The following is a 21,418-nucleotide window of genomic DNA, read 5'->3' as shown; positions in this document are numbered from 1 at the left end:
CTCATATTCATTACGTTCCTTTTCTCTGCTCCACTCGTCACTATAATTTTCCTGGTTGGAGACTATTATTTGTATTTATTATTTATATTTATTTTATATTTGTATTTTAACAATAATTCTTAGTTTTGACGCCACCCTCTTTGCATAGCCACTTTCTCTTTCCTGGTTCAGTTATTTACTTAGATGAAAGACTTTCTCTTCTTCTAAAAATCCCGTTTCCAGATTGACATTACATTGTATCTACAAATATTTGAAGAAGAGTTTTCTTTGTCGACCTCTCTCCTTAATCTTCACCTACTTTTAATAACATTGTGGCTGTTCAGCCAGGCAGCTACAGAGGAATTTTTACTTCTTTACTTGGGGTGCAAGTTCCACAGCCACTGTGCATTGCCCTGAGAAATTCTGGGCTTCTTTCACATCCAGTTTCCTTACTGCTACAGTCCATGTTAGAGAGTTCTCTTAACTCCTTGATTATTTTTTTCTTTTGAAAAAAAAACAAAACAAAACAAAAAAAAAACAAACAAACAAAAAAAAAAACAAAAAACAAAAAACAAACCGCATGTACAGTATGGGCCTATTCATATTTAGGCCCATAAATATATTAGCAATAGGAAGAGGACTAAGGATTATCTCTGTCCTCTAGTAGATGGGGCTGGCAACATAGTGACCAAGGATGAGGAAAAGGCTGAGGTACTTAATGAAGTCTTTGCCTCAGTCTTCAGCAGTAGGACCAGTTGTTCCCTGAGCACCCAGACCCCTGAACTAGAAGACAGGGATGGGGAGCAGAATGAAGCCCCTCTAATCCAAAGGGAAATGGTGAGGGACCTGCTTCAGCACCTGGAGGTGCACAAATCTATGGGGCCGGATGGGATCCACCCAAGGGTATTGAAAGAGCTGGCGGAGGTGCTCGCCAGGCCACTTGGTATCATTTATGAGCAGTCCTGGACAACCGGGGAGGTCCCAGCTGACTGGAGGTTAGCAAATGTGACACCCATCCACAAGAAGGGCCGGAAGGAGGATCCGGGGAACTACAGGCCAGTCAGTCTGACCTCGGTGCCTGGGAAGGTCATGGAACAGATCCTCCTCAGTGCCATTACACGGCACATGCAGGAGAACAGGGTGATCAGGCCCAGTCAGCATGGGTTTGTGAAGGGCAGGTCATGCCTATCAAACCTAATATCCTTCTATGATAAGGTGACCCACTTAGTGGATGAGGGAAAAGCTGTGGATGTTATCTACTTGGATTTTTGCAAAGCTTTTGACACTGTTTCCCACAGCATTCTCCTGGAGAAACTGGCTGCTCATGGCCTGGACAGGTGCACTCTTCGCTGGGTAAAAAACTGGCTGGATGGCCGTGCCCAGAGAGTGGTGGTAAATGGAGTTAAATCCAGTTGGTGTCCAGTCACAAGTGGTGTCCCCCAGGGTTCGGTGCTGGGGCCGGTTCTCTTTAATATCTTTATCAATGATCTGGATGAAGGGATTGAATGCACCCTCAGTAAGTTCGCAGATGACACTAAACTGGGCGGGCGTGTTGATCTGCTTGAGGGTAGGTTGGCTCTGCAGAGGGATCTGGACAGGCTGGACCGATGGGCTGAGACCAATGGTATGAGGTTCAACAAGGCCAAATGCCGGGTCCTGCACTTGGGACACAACAACCCCATGCAGCGCTACAGGATTGGGGCAGAGTGGCTTGAAAGCAGCCCGGCAGAAAAGGACCTGGGGGTGTTGGTTGACAGCCGGCTGAATATGAGCCAGCAGTGTGCCCAGGTGGCCAAGAAGGCGAACAGCATCCTAGCCTGTATCAGGAATAGTGTGGTGAGCCGGACTAGGGAAGTGATCATCCCCCTGTACTCGGCACTGGTGAGGCCCCACCTCGAGTACTGCGTTCAGTTTTGGGCCCCTCGCTACAAGAGGGACATTGAGGTGTTGGAGCGTGTCCAGAGAAGGGCTACAAAGCTGGTGAGGGGCCTGGAGGACAAACCTTATGAGGAACGACTGAGGGAGCTGGGGTTGTTTAGCCTGGAGAAGAGGAGGCTGAGGGGAGACCTTATCACCCTCTACAACTACCTGAAAGGAGGTTGTAGAGAGATGGGGGCTGACCTCTTCTCCCTGGTGACAAGTGATAGGACGAGGGGAAACGGGTTCAAGTTACGTCAGGGGAGGTTTAGATTAGATATTAGGAGACATTTTTTCACTGAAAGGGTTATTAAACATTGGAATAGGTTGCCCAGGGAGGTGGTGGATTCACCATCTCTGGAGGTGTTTAAAAAAAGAGTAGATGGGGCACTGAGGGACATGGTTTAGAAGTGGCTCTTGTCAGGGTAGGCTAAAGGTTGGACTCGATGATCTTAAAGGTCCCTTCCAACCTCAACAATTCTATGATTCTATGATTCTATATTTAGCTTCCTACTTAATTTATATGTAAGGAAATTATGATCCCACGCTCCAATTTTATTTTTGATGACCACCTGCTCTATGACTGAATTGCTATTTACAACTAACAAATCTTTTGTAGGTTCAGTGAGGGTTTTGTGCAGGAATTTGTCATCTGTCATATTGAGAATTATAGGCCTAAGGCCCATTATGGTCATCAGAGATTATTCTCTGGTCCATAACTCTGAAGTTAGTTTTGCCATGGCAGCATAGTTCTTACTGGGATTTCTCTCTTTTAATATTAGCTCTCTCCCTACATATCCACTTATGAACTTGAGCGGTTCACAGCTGACTCTGAGCTGCACCAGTGAAAAGCCTCTTTTAACTTTCTGAGTTTCACCTAGACAACCTATGGCATCATTCACGGAATGCTAATGCACGACACTTACCTTCCTTTCTAACGATCCCGAACAGCACAATATTTTAATACCGGGGATGAATGTCACTCTACCATATTTTCTGCTACTTGCATGATAGCTAGTTTACACCCAGTATTAGTTTTTCATATTTATTTCCTACAAATATCTGGAAGGTAGTTACAAAAATAATGGAGACAAAGTCTCCTCGATAGTAGCAGGCGATATAACAAGGTGCAATGGCAACAAGTTGAAGCTTGAGAGCATCAGGCTGAATTTCAGGAATTATTCTTTTACTAGAAAGGTAACGCAGTACTGGAACGGGTACCCAGCAAAGAGGCAGTATCTCCACCCTTGGAGGGTTTCCAGACTTGGTTGGACAAAATCACAGTGACCTGACTGAGCCAGAGGCTGGATCAGAGACCTCTGGAGGTCTCCTGCCACCGTCACTCCTCTGATTCCACAGCATCACCTGAGATTCCCTGTACCAGACAGGTGTCTGCCTCCCTGGCCTCACCTGCTTCCCTTAGCTGAACTACATAGCCCTTTGGCTACCAGTATTGTCTGCTGCTGCTTCTCTCATCATGATTAGTATATTCTTCCCCCTTGTGGTCTAGGCCTCTGCCCATCGATACCTCCTTATCTGTCATCACATAGTTATTTAACTTGTTTTCGTCTCCCTGCTTATGAAACAGATACACAGCCCTCTCCCAGCAGCTGCAGCGTCACTGAATGGCTCTCTTGAACATGATACCTTCACAGTAAAATTATATTTACTAGACAGCTTAGGAAGTTGCCCAACTTTTTTACCAGAGCTGTTTGTTTTAGGCAGGCTGATCCAGTGTGCAATGGATTGCAGCTCTGGAGAATGAGAGAGAAGCCCCAGCTCTAAGCAGACAGCTGGAAGGATTCGATTGCAGAGAAGGGCCGACTGCTCTGCAAAACAGTCTGTCACAAGTGCTGTGTTTGAGCCTCTCTCCAGGCAATGACCCACAACCCGTTTCACAGCACAGGCTGCAGACCTCCCCCAGCTCCTCTGCACAAACAGCCTATGGGCAAATCTGTGGAAATGCAGTTTTGGCCCCACTGGAGCGGGTAGAGAAACAAACCAGAGAAAGGAGCAGCCACCGCTGCTGCATTTGCCTGGGGTGAAGGAGCTGCGGGAACACTTGTGCTTTGCTTCATGGGCCGACGGGAATACGTGGGTGCCCTCTAAGAGCACAGATAATGCCAGATAATAACGTGTAGGGCCAGGGGAGCAGAGGTGAGTGCATCTCAGATCGAAGCAGACTGACAGGGTGTGCCGATGGGTGTGTGATATTACCCCGGTGAGGCAGTGGGAGAGCTGGTCAGAACAGCAGGCCATGTCTGACAGCTCAGGGCTCCTAAGCAGAACTTCAGCAGGAAGAATTAATATTCCTCGCGAGGCTTTTCCAAGAAGGATCGAAGTGGCGAGTGAGGACGGGACTGGGATGCAAGGGGTAAGGCTGTATCTGGCCAGCGCAAGGTGCTCCTTGGGCTGGGTGTCAGGAAGTTGTACTGGAAGAGTCGAGGCTGGGGGTGATGGTGGTTTCCCGCAGGTGTGTACACATGATTGTAGCAGGCCACAGCAAGGGTGAGTTGTGTTACTGCAGGGCTGGCAAGACTGTGAAGAGAGGAACACACCAGCAGAGAAGCAGACATTTTCTCTCCATGTGTCTGAATGACAGGGGGGGAAAGGCAGTAGTTAAAATACCATCAGAGCTCATCCATTTCTTCTCTTGCATCTTTGTTTTATCCTGTGATGTTTTTTCCCATGAAGCCAGGGCTGACGTGAGGTCTGGTGGTGGCACCACAGTCTGCTGGGCTCGGAGGGCTGGCTCACGCCGCTGCAGAGCAAACCGGCTTCTTTGCAGTTGAAGAAGGGTTTAGCAAGGGGGAAAACAAAACAAAACAGCACAACACAAACAAAAGAACAACCCAGCTTCAACCTCCAAGACTCTCACAAAGCTAAAGTCTTCTAAAAAGCAACAGGACAGAGATGTGGCTGCTTTCAGAGGCTGCTCAGCGGGTCCGGAGGAGATGAGTTCGCGGGCAGAACCGCGGTAGGGAAGGCCGATACAATATTGGCTTAAAAGAGGGACCCGGCAAAAGCGCCCCCGCCGCAGGCTGGGGGATGCCCCTCGATCCCGGCTGATCGAACCCCGCTCCCCTGCTGCCTCCAGTCTCCCGCGTTCGGTAAAGCAAGAGTTAACGGGTTTAAGGGTTGGGTTTGAGGTCTGGTTTTTTTTTTTTTTCTTCTTTTTTTTCCCTTTCTGTTTTGCCAGAGCGAAAGTGAAACGAAGCGCGTCCGCCGCGGCCGGTCCCGCTTTTGGATCCCGTGCAGGAGGGTTGCGGGGCTCGGATGGAAGGAGGATTCCTGCGGGGCGGGATGGCCGGGGGGCTGGTGCTGTGCGGGGCCCTGGTGCTGTGCGGGGCCCCGCTGGCCCCGGCGGCGGGTGAGCAGCGGGGACGCCGGGCGGGGGGACCGGGACCGGAATCGGGACGGGGACGGGGAAGAGGACCGGGGCTTCTGCCCTCGCACCCCCCCGCCCCCTCATTGAAGGTCTCCCAGGGGAAACTAGAGCCTTCCTAAAGGGTCTTCCTAAGTGGGAATGGTGTTGGCAGAGGCGGGTGGCGCAGGGCTAGAGGGGTCGGCTGCCAGCAGGGGACAACGCCAGGAGAACAACCCCAAAGTGGCAGCCAGCCCCCTGCCTCCCCACTATTTATCCCCCGTCCCAAGAGAAGCTCATACGCTCCCCTTTTTTTTTGCGGTGGGGTTCACGCGTTCAACCGCTTCTTTTCCCTCCCTAAAGGGCCGGCGGAAAGTCCCACAGCAGCGCCTCCGCTCCGCAGGGTGGACGTCGCCCTGGGCTGCTCCTACGTGGGGGCAGAGGCAAGAGGCTTGCTGCGCGCCTCGGGTGGCTCGTCCTCCCAGCATCCGGCTACCCTCCTGCTGAGGGGGATCAGCGTCAGAGACGAGGGGAACTTGGATGATGTAACTGAGTACAAAGTCCCCCAGGAAAATCCTGACTCTTCTTCTCCCATTATCTTTGAAGTCTCCGGTGAGTGGGAAAGCCGGGGTGGGAGAGCTGCCGCCGGGGGCTTTGGCCACTTGTCTGCACTAGGCTTCCTAAAGATTTGTCTCTAGCTGAGTTTCGACAGTTTGTGGATGGGCACTAAAGTTTCACACGTGATTTCCTGAATTCAGCAATTGGGACTTTTAAGAAAGGAACTTTGTGGAAGATGTTGAGACATCTGTTGAGGCACGTCTCTCCTCCTGGGGCTATTCTAGATTGCCTGTCTCTTGGGAAATACTTTGTCAAAAGCAACTCAGGAATTATGCCACTGTGCAGTATTTTTGGACCCATAAAGAGCGTTCGCATCTTTAGTCAAGCAGGTGCTTTTTGTTAGCAGGAAGCATCATGGTCAGCGGGCCTAAAGCAGAGCTCTCCTGCTCAGAAGGCTGCCTGTGTGCGACTTGGCTTTCCTTGCTTCACGCATGGGTGCCAACCTGCAGTCCAGCCTCTGTAGCCCTTGCTTCACATGTGACTTTGCAACCACAGTCAAGCAAAGGTCTGAGCCTGTACTTCGCCGTGGTCTTGGTTGCTGCCCACAGTGCTTATCTGCGAGCATGTGCTTCAGTACAAGCTTATTCAAGGCTCTGAGATGTTTTCAGAGAAGAAGATGAAGACCCATCAGGATCCATTAGCCTGGGTGCAAACTCTCCTTCAAGAGGTGTGGATGGATTGGGCATGCCTGAGTTCAAGCACACTACAGGCAGGATACTGTCAGGCATTGCAGACACTGAGTTAGCTTCCAGTGATGTCCATGGAAAGTGTGTGGGTCACTGGGATGCTTATGCCTACTCTTAAGCCCATGCTATGACCAAAGGCACAGATACAGTGTGCATCCAGTATATCCAGCCACTCCTGCCTTCTTGCCACCCTTTCTTTCCTTACCTGGGAATCTGTTCTGTTTATTCGCCTTTCCTAACAGCTTCTTTCGCCCAGAGTGAACTCTGTGCAATCTGGCAGGTTAAAATACAACCAACCGAGGGATGTAAGACAAGTCACGACAAACCTCCCATATTCTTTGAAGGCCTTGATCCGTTAAGCCTAGCCTGGCATTTCTCGGCTCTGACTGACCCCAACAGCGCATGATGCTCCTCCAAAATAATGTGCTTCATCAGCTTGCACTTTCTTTCCCCCTTTGCATTCAGACCGTTAAACCTCTTCCTCTCTTCTCACAGACGAGTTGGTACCCATCCCACATGCAGAGTCCCTGCTGCACGCAGACTGTGAAGGGGAGGAGGTGACCTGTGAGATCTCCCCGTACAGCTCCCAGTGGGCTGGCAAGGGGCCCTGCCGTACCTCCTGGTTCGTGGCCAACCTGCAGCTCTCCAGTGGGATCAGTATTGTCCTGGTGCTCAGAGGACCCCACTGCGGCAGCCAGGAGGAGAAGCAGGAGCACGAAGCAACACTGCACCCAAAGCTGAGGATTCCTATGAGCAAGGAGGGGACGCTGCTGACCACAGGTGACCAGGTGTCCCAGGGTGACCTCGCAGCACCAAGAGACATGAGGGGAGGGGAGTCTGCCTCCCCAACAGTCCCATGCCCCTCCTCTCACCAGGACCTGAGGGCTGCCAGGAGTTGGTGCTTAGGGAAAAAGGGGTCAGACATATTGCCCGTCCCGTGCCTCTTCTCAAGGTTCCCCATGTGCCAGACCCTGAGGATGACAAACACCTTCAAGACCATGATGTGCACTTGGTGTCCACCTGTCTCCCTGCCCTGCTAACCCCACAGGGCTGGCTTCCTCCAGCTCTTCGGTCCACATGGCCCCTGGGGCATCACATAGGGTGCCTGTGCCTCCTCCTCCTCCTCCTCCGGGTGAGGAGTTCACTGCCATACCTTCCACCAGCCCTTCCCACCTGAGAGTCCCTTCTTTAACCACATCTGTTTAACTCTCTGCTTCCCTGTGCCCTTCTTTCTGTTTCTAGTTGAATTTCAATCCTCATCACGCAACACTTCCCTGCGCACACATCTTGGCAGCTCAGTCACCCTCGACTGCCATTTTGCGTTGGCTCCCAGCTCCTCGCTCTCCTCCCTGGAGTGGAAGAGGCAGTACCAAGGCAGCGGCCGCAGCCTTTTCCGGTACCAGGTGGGGAGCACAGGCCCAGAAGCGCAGCCAAAAGTCCACGTGGATGTGGCGGAGCTGTTGGGGAGTGGAGATGCATCACTCAGCCTGGAAGGAGTGAGCGTGGGAGACGAAGGGACATACATCTGTTTGGTGTCCACCCCACTGCACCAGACTCAGCACATCATCCAGCTGCATGTGGTTGGTGAGGAAGGGAAATGCCCGGGGGCAACAGGGGTCCCAGGCACTAAAACTTTGCCCTGCACCCTTACCCCATCGCTCCCAACACTTATTTTCACAGGCAGCTCAACTTCTCTCCCTTGTGGATGGGGACATTTGTACCCCGCTAACAATAAGTCAATTCCCTCTTTACCTCCTCCAGCGCCTCCAAGAGTTCGTGTCGTTCCATCAGTGGTGTCATTCGAGAGAGGTGTGACGACTACTCTCACCTGCAGCATTGCTGGCTATTACCCCCTGGACGTCTCAGTGAGCTGGACACAGAAGACTCCTCAAGATGACATGGAAATCCCTCTCTCAAATGCACGTTTCTCCAGCCACCGTCAAAGCCGAGATGGCACCTATAGCATCACCTCCTACCTCAGCATCAGCTCAGCCACGACGCGGGCACCAGCCACCTACAGCTGCCATGTTTCACACGTAACCCTGTCAGAGCCCATCTCTGTGAGCGCCCATCTTAAGGCACCAGGTTCAGGTAGGTGTCAGGGGCAGAGACGTGAGTTCTTCATCCTGCTCAGACCTCCTCCCACCTCATCTACCCACCACAGGGATCAAAAACTCTGAGTCACACCACGTATGCCTGTTCCTCCATGCTTTCCTTCTGGTGTCCTCTCATACCCATCCTCTCTATCCTCCTCTTCCCTTTCCCTTTCACTTCCTCAGCTTTTATTTCACTCCTTGAAGCTTTTGGGGAGCAAGTATCTCATTTCCTTCAGGGGAAAAGAGATTTTATAACCGAAAGTGGAGCAACAGAGCAAAAGTTTGTAGCACATGGGCTGGACCCTGGTGGACAGGCACAAGAAAACAGCCATGCCCCAAGGAGTTAGATGCCCAACTGGACTTGATGTTCAGCTGGAGACCGATACTGCTTGAGAACTACAGCAAAAAATCCTTCTGCCGTTGGAGCTGTTGGGGTTCTTGTTCTCCCTGCTGATGGGAGATTGCTCCTGTGTCTCCTCCTGACCCAGCAGGGAAAAGCAAGCAATACTGCAGTTTAACAAGTTACGACACCTAAATCCAGCCAGTATAACTGGCCCTGGGTCCCTGTGGCTTTAGCTCACGTGTTTTGTGTCAGAGCTGTGTATCTGGCAAGGGTACGCACACGGTCAGTGGCTGTGGGAGCTCGTTTAACTGTGACAACTTTCTGGCTGTTCAGCTGCTCCAGCCAACTTAATGTCACTGATCCTCCTCTTCCTCTGCAGAGCAAACGGGATTGGAAGGACTGGTGGGGGGTTTCATTGCTACCGTCATTTTCATCGTTGTCCTCTTCAATGTGCTCAGGAGAAGAGCAGGTAGGAGTTTAAAATGCTGAGACACTTTCCTTGTGGGTGAGATGGAGCAAAGGGCATCTTCCTCTCCCCTGCATCTCCACTCGGGAGAGATGGAAGTCAGGATGTCCCAGGATCCTGGAGGGGGAGGTGGGGAGCAGATGAGCTGAAGACTCATTTCCGGTGGAAGGCAGCATGAGGGGATGTTTTGCACTGCTTTGGTCTTCCTGAATCCTACTACTTCTTTTTTTTTTTTTTCCTCTCTCCTTTTCAGCTAAACCAAAGTCTGAGCAACTTCTAAGGGCTTCAGAATAGAAGGAACCCTTGTGTCACCCACCTGCACTCCTTTGCCTCCTGTCTCTTGACACATTCTGCTCAGGAGAGCCAGCCCTGCCCAAATGTTACCAGAGACATCAATCAGTATGGGAGGGGTAGGGCTGCCCTTGGTGGAGGAGCTGAGTGACCGATCAGAGGTGGACTCACAGAACAACATGTCTTCATCTTGGGAGGGCCACATCAGTAGCCTCAGCTCTTTGCTGGGATGCTGCATTAGATGCAAGATGCATCCGTTTTTAGAAATGCTTCTTCTCCAGTTTCAGGGAAAATGAGGTTGTAGACAGGTGAGTGTTTGTATGGCTGTATATATGCATGTGTATATACAGATATATGTATGCATGTGTACATGTTGTAAATAGGTAAACAGCATTTACACATGTATGTTTCTATAGATGTATATAGGTACATTTGGTTAATGCCTGAGGCAGGTGTTTAATTTATTTATAGAATCACAGAATAGTTAGAGTTGGAAGAGACCTTAAATATGATCCAGTTCCAACCCCCCTGCCATGGGCAGGGACACCTCCCACTTGACCAGGCTGCTCAAAGCCCTGTCTGACCTGGCTTTTTATGTATATATGTGTTTTAACTGTAAAGCTGGGCAAATATGCAGGCAAAATTGATACCTCAAGATGGTAAATCCTCAAACAGAGGAAGTCATGGGTTAAACTGATCACAAATCAAGCAATCAGAAAAATACGACTCTCCAGAAGAAAGCTACAATAAAAATTTTAATAGAAATTTCACTGCTAGAAGTTTACAAGGTGGAGAATATCTGTGGTTCTATTGCTGTGAGAAAGACAGACATGATTAAATGCTTACCCTGCCTAACAGGGAATGTGAAGGTTACACTTAGAAATCTTGTATATAACCAACAGGGGAAAAAAAAGCAGAAGGAAGGTGTGGATGGAAAGGAGGTATATGGCACACAATAAAAGTGAGAATTTATGAAGCATACAAGGGGATAAGGAATGTTCAAAATAATCTGGAAAAACTGGATTTCTGCAAGTGCTAACAGCACTGGGAAGGAGTTTTTTTTCAAAATACCTTGAAACCCAAGAAACTCTAGCAACGGCCTAGGCTCTTACTGGGTAGATACAGGTAAAACTGTTGATAGAGAAGATTTCTGATGGAGGCTTTTTGATACAGAGAAGATATTTGTTTGTACACAGAAAGAAGCAGAATTGTATTCATACTACATGAGGATGGTAAACAACTTCCTAATCTGTTTGTGAGCTGAGGAAGGTTTTAACAGTATCTAACAAGCTTAAGTATTTTCAGATCAGTAGCCAAGAAAATTTACATCTCAGAATCACAAAAGGTTTGGCTGAGGAGGCACCTGGCCGAACGGAGTTAGGTATTAAAAAGTCCTGGCATACTAGAGAAATCCCAAGATCTCGGAAGAGCGTGTTGTGCCAGTGTTCACAGAGGGAAAGTGAGACAACACCAACAACTTTTAGATGGTTCCACAGCAATAATTGTAGGTAAGAGACTGTGAAGTTATTACAAGTTAGCTAAAAGAGGCTTCAACAATGAAAATAACATTAATAATTTAGTACGTGGTTGGTTTGTTTTTTTTTTTTTAAAGTTGTGAGAAACAAACCTGACTTCATTCTTCGATGAAATAATACATTTGGTTGATAAAAGTACTGGTGCAGATTTAACAAATCAAGAAATTTGTAAATTCTGAAGAAACAATAATAGTGTATGTGTACATCATAATTTGCATTATGTGGATTAATCACTAGCTAACAGACAAATGATAAAAATTCGTTGTCCAAAAAGAAGCAGCAATCACTGCTGAAAGTGTGGGCCTCTCTGCAAGAACCGTGCTGTTTAGTATTTGCATCACAAAATACACTTGTAAAAAATATTGTTGATAAAATTTGCAATGGCAAAGCAGCTAAAGTGGAGGGAGTCCTTCAGATCCATACAAGTCACCTGGGCAGCTGAACACACTCAAACAAGATAAGATGCTCGGTAATGCCAGCAGAGTCTCCTCAGGTACTGGACCACCGCGCTGTCTCAGTGCCATTGATCCACGCATCCCTATCAGTTGCCTGACCTCTGGGAACACGTAAGAGCCACCATGGGCAGAATGCAGCTGCTGGTGGCAGTAGTTTTTACTTGTATCATTTCCTCTTCGTTTTTGATGCATTGACAGTAAATTAGTATTTTCAGTTCCAACAGTTGTCTTCTCTCTGTGCGGCTCCCACATCGCCCTGTGGAGTCTGCGTGGCTCCACGGTGGGTGAACAGGCGTGCTGAGCCCCGCACAGCGGGGGAAACCACCTGGGATTCGGGAAGGGGAGCTCCAAGGGACCCTTGGTGTTAATAGCCCTTGCTCCCAGAGGCTGTCACTCTGGAGAAGGACTCGCAGAAGATTTTTGTACAACCTGCTGTATTCAGAGACACCCCCAGATAATGTGCGGGTATGTGAGAGCTGGCTCCTGTGCAACCAGGGAGGAAGCATGAGCTGCGGAGAGCAGGAACCTCACTGGCAACCACTGGAGAGGTCACTGTCACCTGCGACTGATAACGCCGAGTCGGAATCCCAGCAAAGCTTGAAGCTGCAATGCCCATCGGCAGTGCAGGCACCCACGTGGCTATTTAATATCTTGAAAGCTTGGAGGAGGTCCAGAGCAAAATGACAGGACCAATTAGGAAGGTCAGAAAAGGTACTTTGAGGCATTACTCTGGCCTTACTAAAACAGTGTCTCTCAATCACACCACAGAAAATACAGAGTACTGGTGGGACCTTAACCTGTGGAGAAAGGCACAGTGAGAATCAACAGCTGCAAGTTATATTTAGGCATGTTCAGAGTAGAATAAGACATCATATACTCAACGGTGAGGGTGACTGTCCCAGCCATCTGTCAATAAAAATGGCAAACTATCTCTCAAGGTCTTCAAATAAAGGCCAGGTTATTTCTTTCAAGCTGTCCTTTAATAATAATTTTTTAGAAAAGTTAATGGCATCAGTTAAAAGAGACACCGAGTAAAATTCCAAGGTCTGCGTTACACTTGAAGTGAGAGCTGCTGGTTTGTCTGCTTTTTTGGCCCATGAACCGACATAAAGGAAAGAAAAATAATGGAGAGGGGGCAGAAATGCATTAGGAGTGGCCTTATTCCTTGTAAGGAGAAATATACCATGGCACTTGATTTTATTTGACTACCTGCTCTCTGATGCTCCCCTCTAGAGTTGCTATAGGGAGTCCACAATTGCTGCGTCCCTGAAGGTCTCAAGCTGAATTTAAACCACAAAAACAAGTAAAGCATATACCCTAAAGCAGAAAAAGTAATATTTACCGGTAAACAAAGTGACCTTGTGTTTAAAAACAGCGTTCCTTGTATTTTCAATATAAAACACAGGCTATGACACTAAGAAACTAAAACTTCACCAAAGACAAACTTGATTGCATTAGAAAGACATGGATAAATAATATTGTATGTTCTGTGCCTCCGGGAGACAGCCACGCTGCCTTCCAAGGTCGAATGTGCCGTGGCCAGGTGCCACATGGCATCACTGGCTGGCCATGTGAATTGAGAAGCAGGAATCTGGTCATCATCTGATTAGCTGCTGGGCAGACCAAGCCGTTATGAGGTATACTGTGTCAATACAAATAAATATTAAATGTAGGCGTTTTAAACTAGTTCTTTAGGAGAATGATTTGATATTAGGCAGGAAATTTGATACAAATTTTGTCAACCTGCAAAATATAAGATTAAGTCCTTTCAATTTCAGGCAACACAAGATTACTTAGGGGCTGTGGCTGCATTGTATTGTGAATAGGGACAAGCCAGAACTTCTAATGTGGTATTGAAAGAGCGGTCATTCTACAAACAATAAAGCCAAGCTCGAGACTGCATTTTCCACATAGGTTCCCCTTGTTTGATTATGCCTTTGCTCATTCAGTTTAAGCTAGCAAAATAGATCCAGCGGTCTAGTTACAGTGGTTTAGATGCACTTTATGAAAACAGCTGAAGCTCAGCTGGTACGTGCCTCAAAGAGAACATGCATTAACTAGAAGTAAAGTGTTTAAATAAGCTGTGTTTGCTTTGACCTCACGTTGTATCATAATCGCACATTCTGCAGCACTTCCAAAGCAACTGGAACATGACAGACACACTATATGAGAGGCCACCCTCGACCCTGAAGGTCAGTGTGCAGGCCCTCTCCAGCCACGCAGCTGCTACCTACACGCCATTGGAATTCAATGGAAGTGGCCCCATCGCAAGGCACCACAGTGAGGACAGGCTTAGCAAGGACTGCTTTTTAAACCGTAGAGATGTCACTCTTGAAACATTTGAGAGTGACACCTCTGAAAATGTCAGAAGTCCTGAGAGCTGTGCTCACCCTTACACGTAACTGCCAACTTCATCGCAGATCAGACTAGGAAGAGTCCTGCTTTTGTGCCTGAAGGGCTACAACGATACAGCTCCCTACAGCGAGGAAATTCTCTAAGAATTCTAGATTCTATGATAGCTGTCTTTATAAAGCTTGTTCCCACCTTGGCACCATATGCTCAAGCTGAGAATCTTCAAATTCCACCTGTCACCCTCAGCCTCTTGCAGACTCCTAGCGAAGTGCCTAAAGAACAGGAGTCATTCAAAGCTAAAACCCCACTCTGGGTCCCCCAGGCAATGACAGACAGTAACTCGTTCAAGCCCAGCATGCAACAGGAAACAGGTTTCCACACCGAATGCAGACATAATGCCAAACTTTCCCACATTCTCCCCTATCTTGGTCAATGAACTGCGAGGAATCACTGCAACCTGCTTGGTAGGGGTGGGCCAGGACAAAGCATCAGGGCCAGCATTCGTGCTGTCTGACTGTATATTTCTTCCAGATCAGAAGCCTGAAACACCAAGCTCCATTGCAAGAGCTTGGCATCACAGTCCTTGGTTGGATCGTCACAGTGAGCAGCAGGGGATTCGCATATATAGACAGTAAGATGACTCCCACACGGCTGCAGCTTCTTGAAAGCCCACAGATATCAGGCAGTTCTTCTCAATAGCTGGATACCTCTTTTCATAGAGAAGGTCATGTCAGCTAAGCAATGGCTGCCTCCCCTCCCTAGCACTGCCTGCAGGAACACTGCCCCTCTGTGAAGGGGAAGGGTATGAAATGCTGACCAAAGACACATCTTCACTAGTGCTGCACGTTTGCTTTTCTTAGTAACAGCAATCTTCTGCATTGATCACTTTCTCTGACCTGTCCTTCATCTGGACTTGACTGATGTGACCAATGATAAGCTACAATGGGTAATGAAGCTCCTGTAACACTCCACACTCTCTCAAAAAAACCCAGCTGAACAAAAGGCAACAACAGCAAAAAACTACAAAAAAACCCCAAACCAAACCAAACGAAACAAAACAAAAAAAAGAAAGGAGAAAGAAGAAAAGAGAAAAGGGAAAAAAGGGAAAAAGGATTGGGCTTTTCTTTTAGCAAAGCCTTCTGCTCTATTAAAACCACCCCCTAACTTGTGTCCCAGACAAAAGCACAGGACACTCGCTTCCCTACAGAGCATGATGGGTCACACTAAGTCACTCTGGCTCCCACTCACTGCCAAAACACACTCCTCCTCCCAGGTCAGCTGAAAATTCCGCTTCTCCCAGCACACAGAACGCATGTTCCCATGTGTCTCCTTCAATGAGTGACCAGCAGATGCTGAAAAATGGCAGATGCCCTCTCTGGATGAAAAACTAACTGAGAAGCGCAAAAAGCCTATCTGGAGTGGAGAGGGCTGGTTTCAGCCTCCAGGATGAGCAGTAGTTGCCACCAGTTCCTGGTGAGGAGACACAGCACAGAAATGAGGACCATCCCCACCCATTGTCCCCAGAAATATGCAATGGTTGCAGAAATGGGAGCTCCTTCTGCCTCTACAACCCCTGAATCGTGAGAGGAGAAAGGAGAGGGCCAAGGAGAAAGGAGAGAGCCACCACCAAGAGCTTCATTTCTGGTGCTGACACAACCACACCCCTCTGTCACTGCTGGTGTCCCTTTCACCAGTAGCTGAGTCAAAGCGCCTGGGCCACAATATCTGTTATGTCCTACAGTAAAAGCCAACCACTCCGCAGGTCCCAGCTGGCTCCAATGCTACCAGGCAGCATTCATCCAAGCATGCACACAAATCCTCAGGAGGCAGACCACAGCACACAACTCCCTTAGGCTGGCAGAGGACAGCCCTCTGGGGGCGTAAGCATCATGGAGTGGTGTGCCAGGCTCAGGTCTTCTTCTAATTTGTCCAGACCCTCTTAGATTTTATCTGTACTTATCTCTCAATTTTTTATTCATGCTATCTTAATCTGAAGCCCAAACAAATCCCAGAACTTCTTCCAATACACGCCCCTGGCCAAACTGGCCACCTGCAGCTCCAGAAGGAGGATGTTTGATTGCAGGGGCGTTCCTGGTGATTGCACAGCCTATTCCTATTCCCTTGTGCTGTTACAACTCTGTGCAGAGGATCACAGGGTATCATCCACCACCTGGCATCCTCAGGTGCCTTCGGGAAGCAGTGTTGGAGCTGCTGGGCTCTGTGACACCTCTTAAGTTTCTGGTTTACGTTTTCACCTTATCCTCTCCCTCTCTTCACTCCTTCCTCACCATAAGCATTTGATTTCTCTTCCTCTAGCCTCCTCCTCTCTCCTTCTCAGGGAGAAGCTCAAGATGAACAGGGCAAACATATTATACTTCTCATTAATACTCTTCCGGTCTTCAAACACTTTCAGGGCAGGGACTTCCTGACTGGACGTGGTTGCTGTGGTTTAGTCACCCTCCGTAGGTTTCTTTTCCATGAAGCTTTCGATTCTCCCCTTCAGCCCATGTAAATTCTTTAAAAATTGGCATCACATTCACCACTTTTCCCTCCTCAGGTATCACAGTGGTGGTAAGCATGGGTTACATGCTGCTTGGAGCAGTTCAGCTATTTTATTCTTGAGTGCCTTTAAGGCTCTTGGACAAACACCATTGCTCCCAGCAAGTTGTTACTGTTCACTTTGTCAGTGTGTTGAACAGACTTTTCCACAGCAGCTTCAATTTCAGACATGTTCATTGGCAAACCCCACCCTGCTGAGGAATGGGTTCTACCACGATGATCTCGTCACTCAACACTTAACACAGATGCAGAGATTTCTGCAACGACCTTATCTCCCCTATGCACTCCTCTCATAGCCTGATCACCCATTTGCCCTTCAGAACATCTGGCAGGTTCCTGATACGTTTCAAGAAAGATCTAATGTTAGTTTTGTTTCCATTTGCTAGTTGTTGCTTGAAGCTTTGTTTGACCTGTCTTACTGTCTTTCTACATGCAACGTGCCAAAGTTTATAACCTTCTCTACTTTTCCCATTGTAGACAGCTTCAGCTTTTTTTGACAGAAGGTATTTGTGACTTCTCTTTCCCCACTGAACAATGGTTTCTGTAACCCACATGAAAGGCGTTCATCCCATTTTTCATGAGCATGCCCATTTAGTAAGGATGGCAAAGGGTGACAGAGAGTGAATCCAGGCAATGAAGATGAAAATAGAAAAGGGGTGACTCTTTTGGACAGACAGAAGAAAACAGTTATGGTAGGTATTGGTATAGGCCATCAATGCCTGGGCAACAGGTCAAAGTGACAAAGGCTGAAAAAGCAGAATGGGAAGAAGTGGCTAGAAAACGACAAGAAGTAGAAGGCAGGATGTTAGCAGCAGTGAAGACATCAGGTGGGAAAGCAGGATTATGATCCTGAGCCTTGGGATGTCTCATCAAGGTGGGGAGTAAGAAGTAAGAGGGAACAGCAACATTGCCCAACAGGTAGAGTTGATGTGGTGATGTAGTGTTAAAACAAGAGGTGGCAGAAAAGATTAGGGATGACAGTGAAGAGTAGTGTCACAGGATTGTATGGGACAATAACGTTGGCGTGTGGCGGGTCAAAGCAATGACTGTCAGTGAAGCAGGGCAGCGCTGGACAATGCTGATGGACAGCCAAGGAGAGGTCCAGGTAGGTTGGGCCAACAATAATAAGGTGCAGCAAAGGAAGGGAAAATGACTGCAAAGGCAGGAAAGGCAATATGTCATTGTTTTAAGAGCTTGTGGACTAACTTCAGCCTCCTGTGCAGTAAACTGTCTGCCATGAGTCATCTTCTGGGAGACAGATAACTTGCCAGCACGTATTTCAGTGTCGCTAGGCAATACAGGCCTTCCCACCACAACCAGGCACAGTCTGTGGGGAAGGAGCAGCCACGCAACCATGGGGCATGGTTTTCTTCTCTTTCTGAGTTCATTTGCTGCTGTTCTTTCCATTCAGCTCCCTCTCCTCCCCCTGTTTTCAACAGTAATTTTTACCATTTTCTTTTCCCCTTTTTCAAACGCTTCTGGAGCCATGGGTTTGCCTAATATTGATTTCTTTATGAATTGCTGTTTTTCTCTTCTTTTATACTTTTCTATATACCTAAATCATTCTCACAGACCTGACCTTCCATGAAGTACCATCAACGTCTTATTAAGTCCTTATCATGAAAGATCGATTGCCTCAGCTGACAAATTGTGCAGCTTCATACCAGGAGGTGTGCTGCAAATACTTTGAGATCCTTGGAAGGCAAAAGGCCTTAGACTCTGTGAAGTGAACCCTTATTCAAGTTACAGGGGAAGATTCTTTCTCTAAAAAACAACCCAGCAACCCCATGTGTCGTACTTGAGGAAAATCCCTTCCTGACCCCAAAATTTGCCCAAAAATATAAACTTCTTGATATGTGAGATATATCTGAAACAGCTGCAGTCTTGATATAGAGTTAAAAGAAAAGGCAACAGAATGGGATAGTGACTAGAATAAAGAAATCTCACTCTTCTCAGCATTACTAGAAGTGGTCACATGGCTTGACTAAGATTCATGTTTTATTGGCCAACCTCTTCTGCTTAAAAGAAAGGATGCAAAGAAAAAAGAAAAAGAATTAAGATATGAATCCAGACATTCCAGGCCCTACAGGGGATAAACCTCAGATTACTTCATTATAAAAACCAAGACAATGCCAAAGGGTATCCTATCACCCAATCCTTAGCTTGAATTCATCAAGCCACATCTTTAAAAAAATTTAGGTTCTTTGCTTTGTGGACCATTCCAGAGGTTCACATCACTGCTGGCCTGAGATCTTGTGAGGGAAGATGTAAAACCTCTCAAGTAGAGGAATGAATTGAACATATCTGAAGAATTAAAAAAGGAGATGGGAAAGGGGAGTGATGCCTTCTGCTCTGCCTTTTGAGAAGGGTGTGGTGGGAAGTGTTCCCTCAAGCCATTTGTGCATGAAATCTGGCCTTACCCATAAATTAAATGCGATTTTTAGGTTAACTTCTCTTCTTAAGAGCTTAATTCCCTGTGAATTCCCTTTTTGAGGGCATAACTTTTGGCTTATATTCCAGAGGAAGAAAAATCTTCATCACCAGAGCGGAGCCGAAAAGCAGAAGCAACATAAAACCACTGAGGTGAGAGTGACTGAAGGGGTACCTGGAGACAGTGTCAAAACCGGAGGTAAACATAAACGAGGCTGTCCTAATGTCAGCTCTAGTAAACCTCCAGTTGCTTGCTGTGCTGTGCTGTGCTGTGCTGGGTGCCATGTTGGGCTCAGAGGGTGACCAGGCCCAACCCTGTGATCTCTGTTGGCCGGGAAACAGCAGGTGTCAGAAGAAAAACTGGTCTGGGGTGGCTGCATCTGCCTCGAATTTCCAGGAACAGGCAGGAGAGATCATGAAAGGGGTGGGGACACAGGCCTGGGGAGTCAGGTCGTTGTGATAATAGTTATATTGTTAGGGCTGGAATGAGGAAATTAAAGATTTCAGCTGGCGAGAACAGGGCAGGGGGGGACTCAGGGAGGCTCCATTTTGATCTCCCCAGTTACTAATTGCGCCTCAGGACAAAGCAGCGAGAGAAACCGCTGGGTTTGACATCCAGCCGCATAGCTTTGCTCTCCGCTGTTTCAGCCTGGGCTGCACATCCAGCTTCCAGAGGGGCATTCGTCTTAGCTTAGCTATGCCGGTGGGCGGGAATTTTCAGCTGGCCATTTCCACAGTGGATCCTATTTCCACTGGACATTTGAGATCAGCGTCTGAGGAGCCGTCGATCCGGCTGAGTGACCCTAGACGAGACCCTGGGTTTAGGGAATAGGCAGCAGAGGTAGAGCTTGAAGGCCCATTTTCAGCGCTCGGTGATTTTATCATGGAGGACAGGCCACTCGTCACGAAGGTGGCAGCTGACTCAAGACACACAGTAGTTTGGCTAGCGTGCCACAGGGTCTGGGTCACTGGGCCGCTTCAGCACCCAAACTGAGTCAGCATTTGCAGGAGGCAACATCCCTCGTCCTGCAATACAGACAACAGATAGGAGAGCGCTACGATTTCCAGGAGTTAATTCAGATCTACCAGCTGAGGCTCTACCCAGACACTCCTCCGGGCTTCGTACTGCATTGCAGCGTCCAAACAGCAACGGAAGAGGATCCATACGGGTCTTCTAGGGTCCACTCATGTTAACTTCATTCTCCCAGGAAGAGAGACTGGGTTCCCTCCACACAGTTTCCAGCAGTATTTGCTTAGTCCTACTATATTGTTTTCATAAGCTCTACCCTATTCTCTCCCACCTTTCATGCTGAAAGAAGGGGATAACACACGTTGCTTCAGTTTTCCCCCAGGAAAACTCCCTTTTGTGTCACCAGAAGGGCTCTCTGCAGCCTCTCTGCTCCTCCAACGTAAAAATGAATAAATACTTGGAAAGCAGGCTCCTCGGGACACAAAGTTGTGGGAACGTATACATGGACGTGCTCCTGCTGCCGGTAGTATCACTGGGTAATTGGGACAGACGCCACTGCTGCCTGGCAGGTTACATCAGTAGGAAGGGAGAAGGCGTTCATCAGCCCTTTAGATTGGTTTGCAAATCCCTGATGGCATTCTAATAATGATCCTCTTCAGAGATCACCACCTGTGCCTCAAGGGAATCCATGAATCCAGGGTAAACAATTCCCCACTGAAAACCGACAGAAGTACAAAGTGTAGCCTCACGTCTACCCATCTCTATCAGCTACTAGGCTGGTGTTTCTTTGGCCAAACACTTCAGTTCAGTTTACTGCACCGTCCGTGCTGCTATTCCTCAGCAGCTTGGGTTGCTAGTTTTAATGCAGAAAACTATAATCATCTCCAGCTAATCCAGAAATAATCCAGAAATAATCACTGGCTTCTGCCTTGCAGCAGCAGGAAAACCCAATTGCGTATATAGATACACAAAAGAACTAAAGTGAACACAGGGCTTTCAAGTAGTTCGAAAACATGTATAATTTGTTACACTTGGAATCCAGACCAGAAGGGGAGAGGGCTTGCTTTTTTTCCCCACCACAGTAGCAGTGTGTTGAAAAAAAGTTCGTTCTATTTTAAAATGCTGTGTGCATTACAGATCATTATCACATTCCTACCCGGGCAGATAATAGACATAGCTGGTAAGGAAACATTTCAAATTTGATGCCATAAAAAATGATTCATGTTTACTCAAAGGTTGCTCAGTAGCAATAAAAAGCAATCATGCGTTCAGCTTGTGAAGATATAGTATGCAGCAGCACTGCCCAGAACAACAGGGCACTTCCCATTGCAAAAGAGAAGGACCTGGTGACAAGCGT

At 47.8% G+C, this 21,418-nt stretch overlaps 1 protein-coding gene across 1 annotated transcript; it reads left to right on the top strand.

Moving 5' to 3' along the window:
* The first annotated feature begins 4,661 nt into the window (after nucleotides 1-4,661).
* Nucleotides 4,662-11,969, top strand: TAPBPL (TAP binding protein like). Its single transcript, XM_074593141.1, has 8 exons — nucleotides 4,662-4,873; nucleotides 5,096-5,266; nucleotides 5,624-5,872; nucleotides 7,060-7,344; nucleotides 7,807-8,148; nucleotides 8,326-8,655; nucleotides 9,383-9,472; nucleotides 9,723-11,969. The coding sequence occupies exons 2-8, from the start codon at nucleotides 5,173-5,175 to the stop codon at nucleotides 9,761-9,763; spliced, it is 1,431 nt and encodes a 476-aa protein (XP_074449242.1). The 5' UTR covers nucleotides 4,662-4,873; nucleotides 5,096-5,172; the 3' UTR covers nucleotides 9,764-11,969.
* The last annotated feature ends 9,449 nt before the right edge of the window (nucleotides 11,970-21,418 follow it).

Source organism: Larus michahellis, chromosome 1 (genome assembly GCF_964199755.1).
Source record: "Larus michahellis chromosome 1, bLarMic1.1, whole genome shotgun sequence".
Taxonomy (NCBI): domain Eukaryota; kingdom Metazoa; phylum Chordata; class Aves; order Charadriiformes; family Laridae; genus Larus; species Larus michahellis.
The sequence above is the reverse complement of the archived record's forward strand: the minus strand, read 5'-3'. Positions and strand labels throughout refer to the sequence as shown.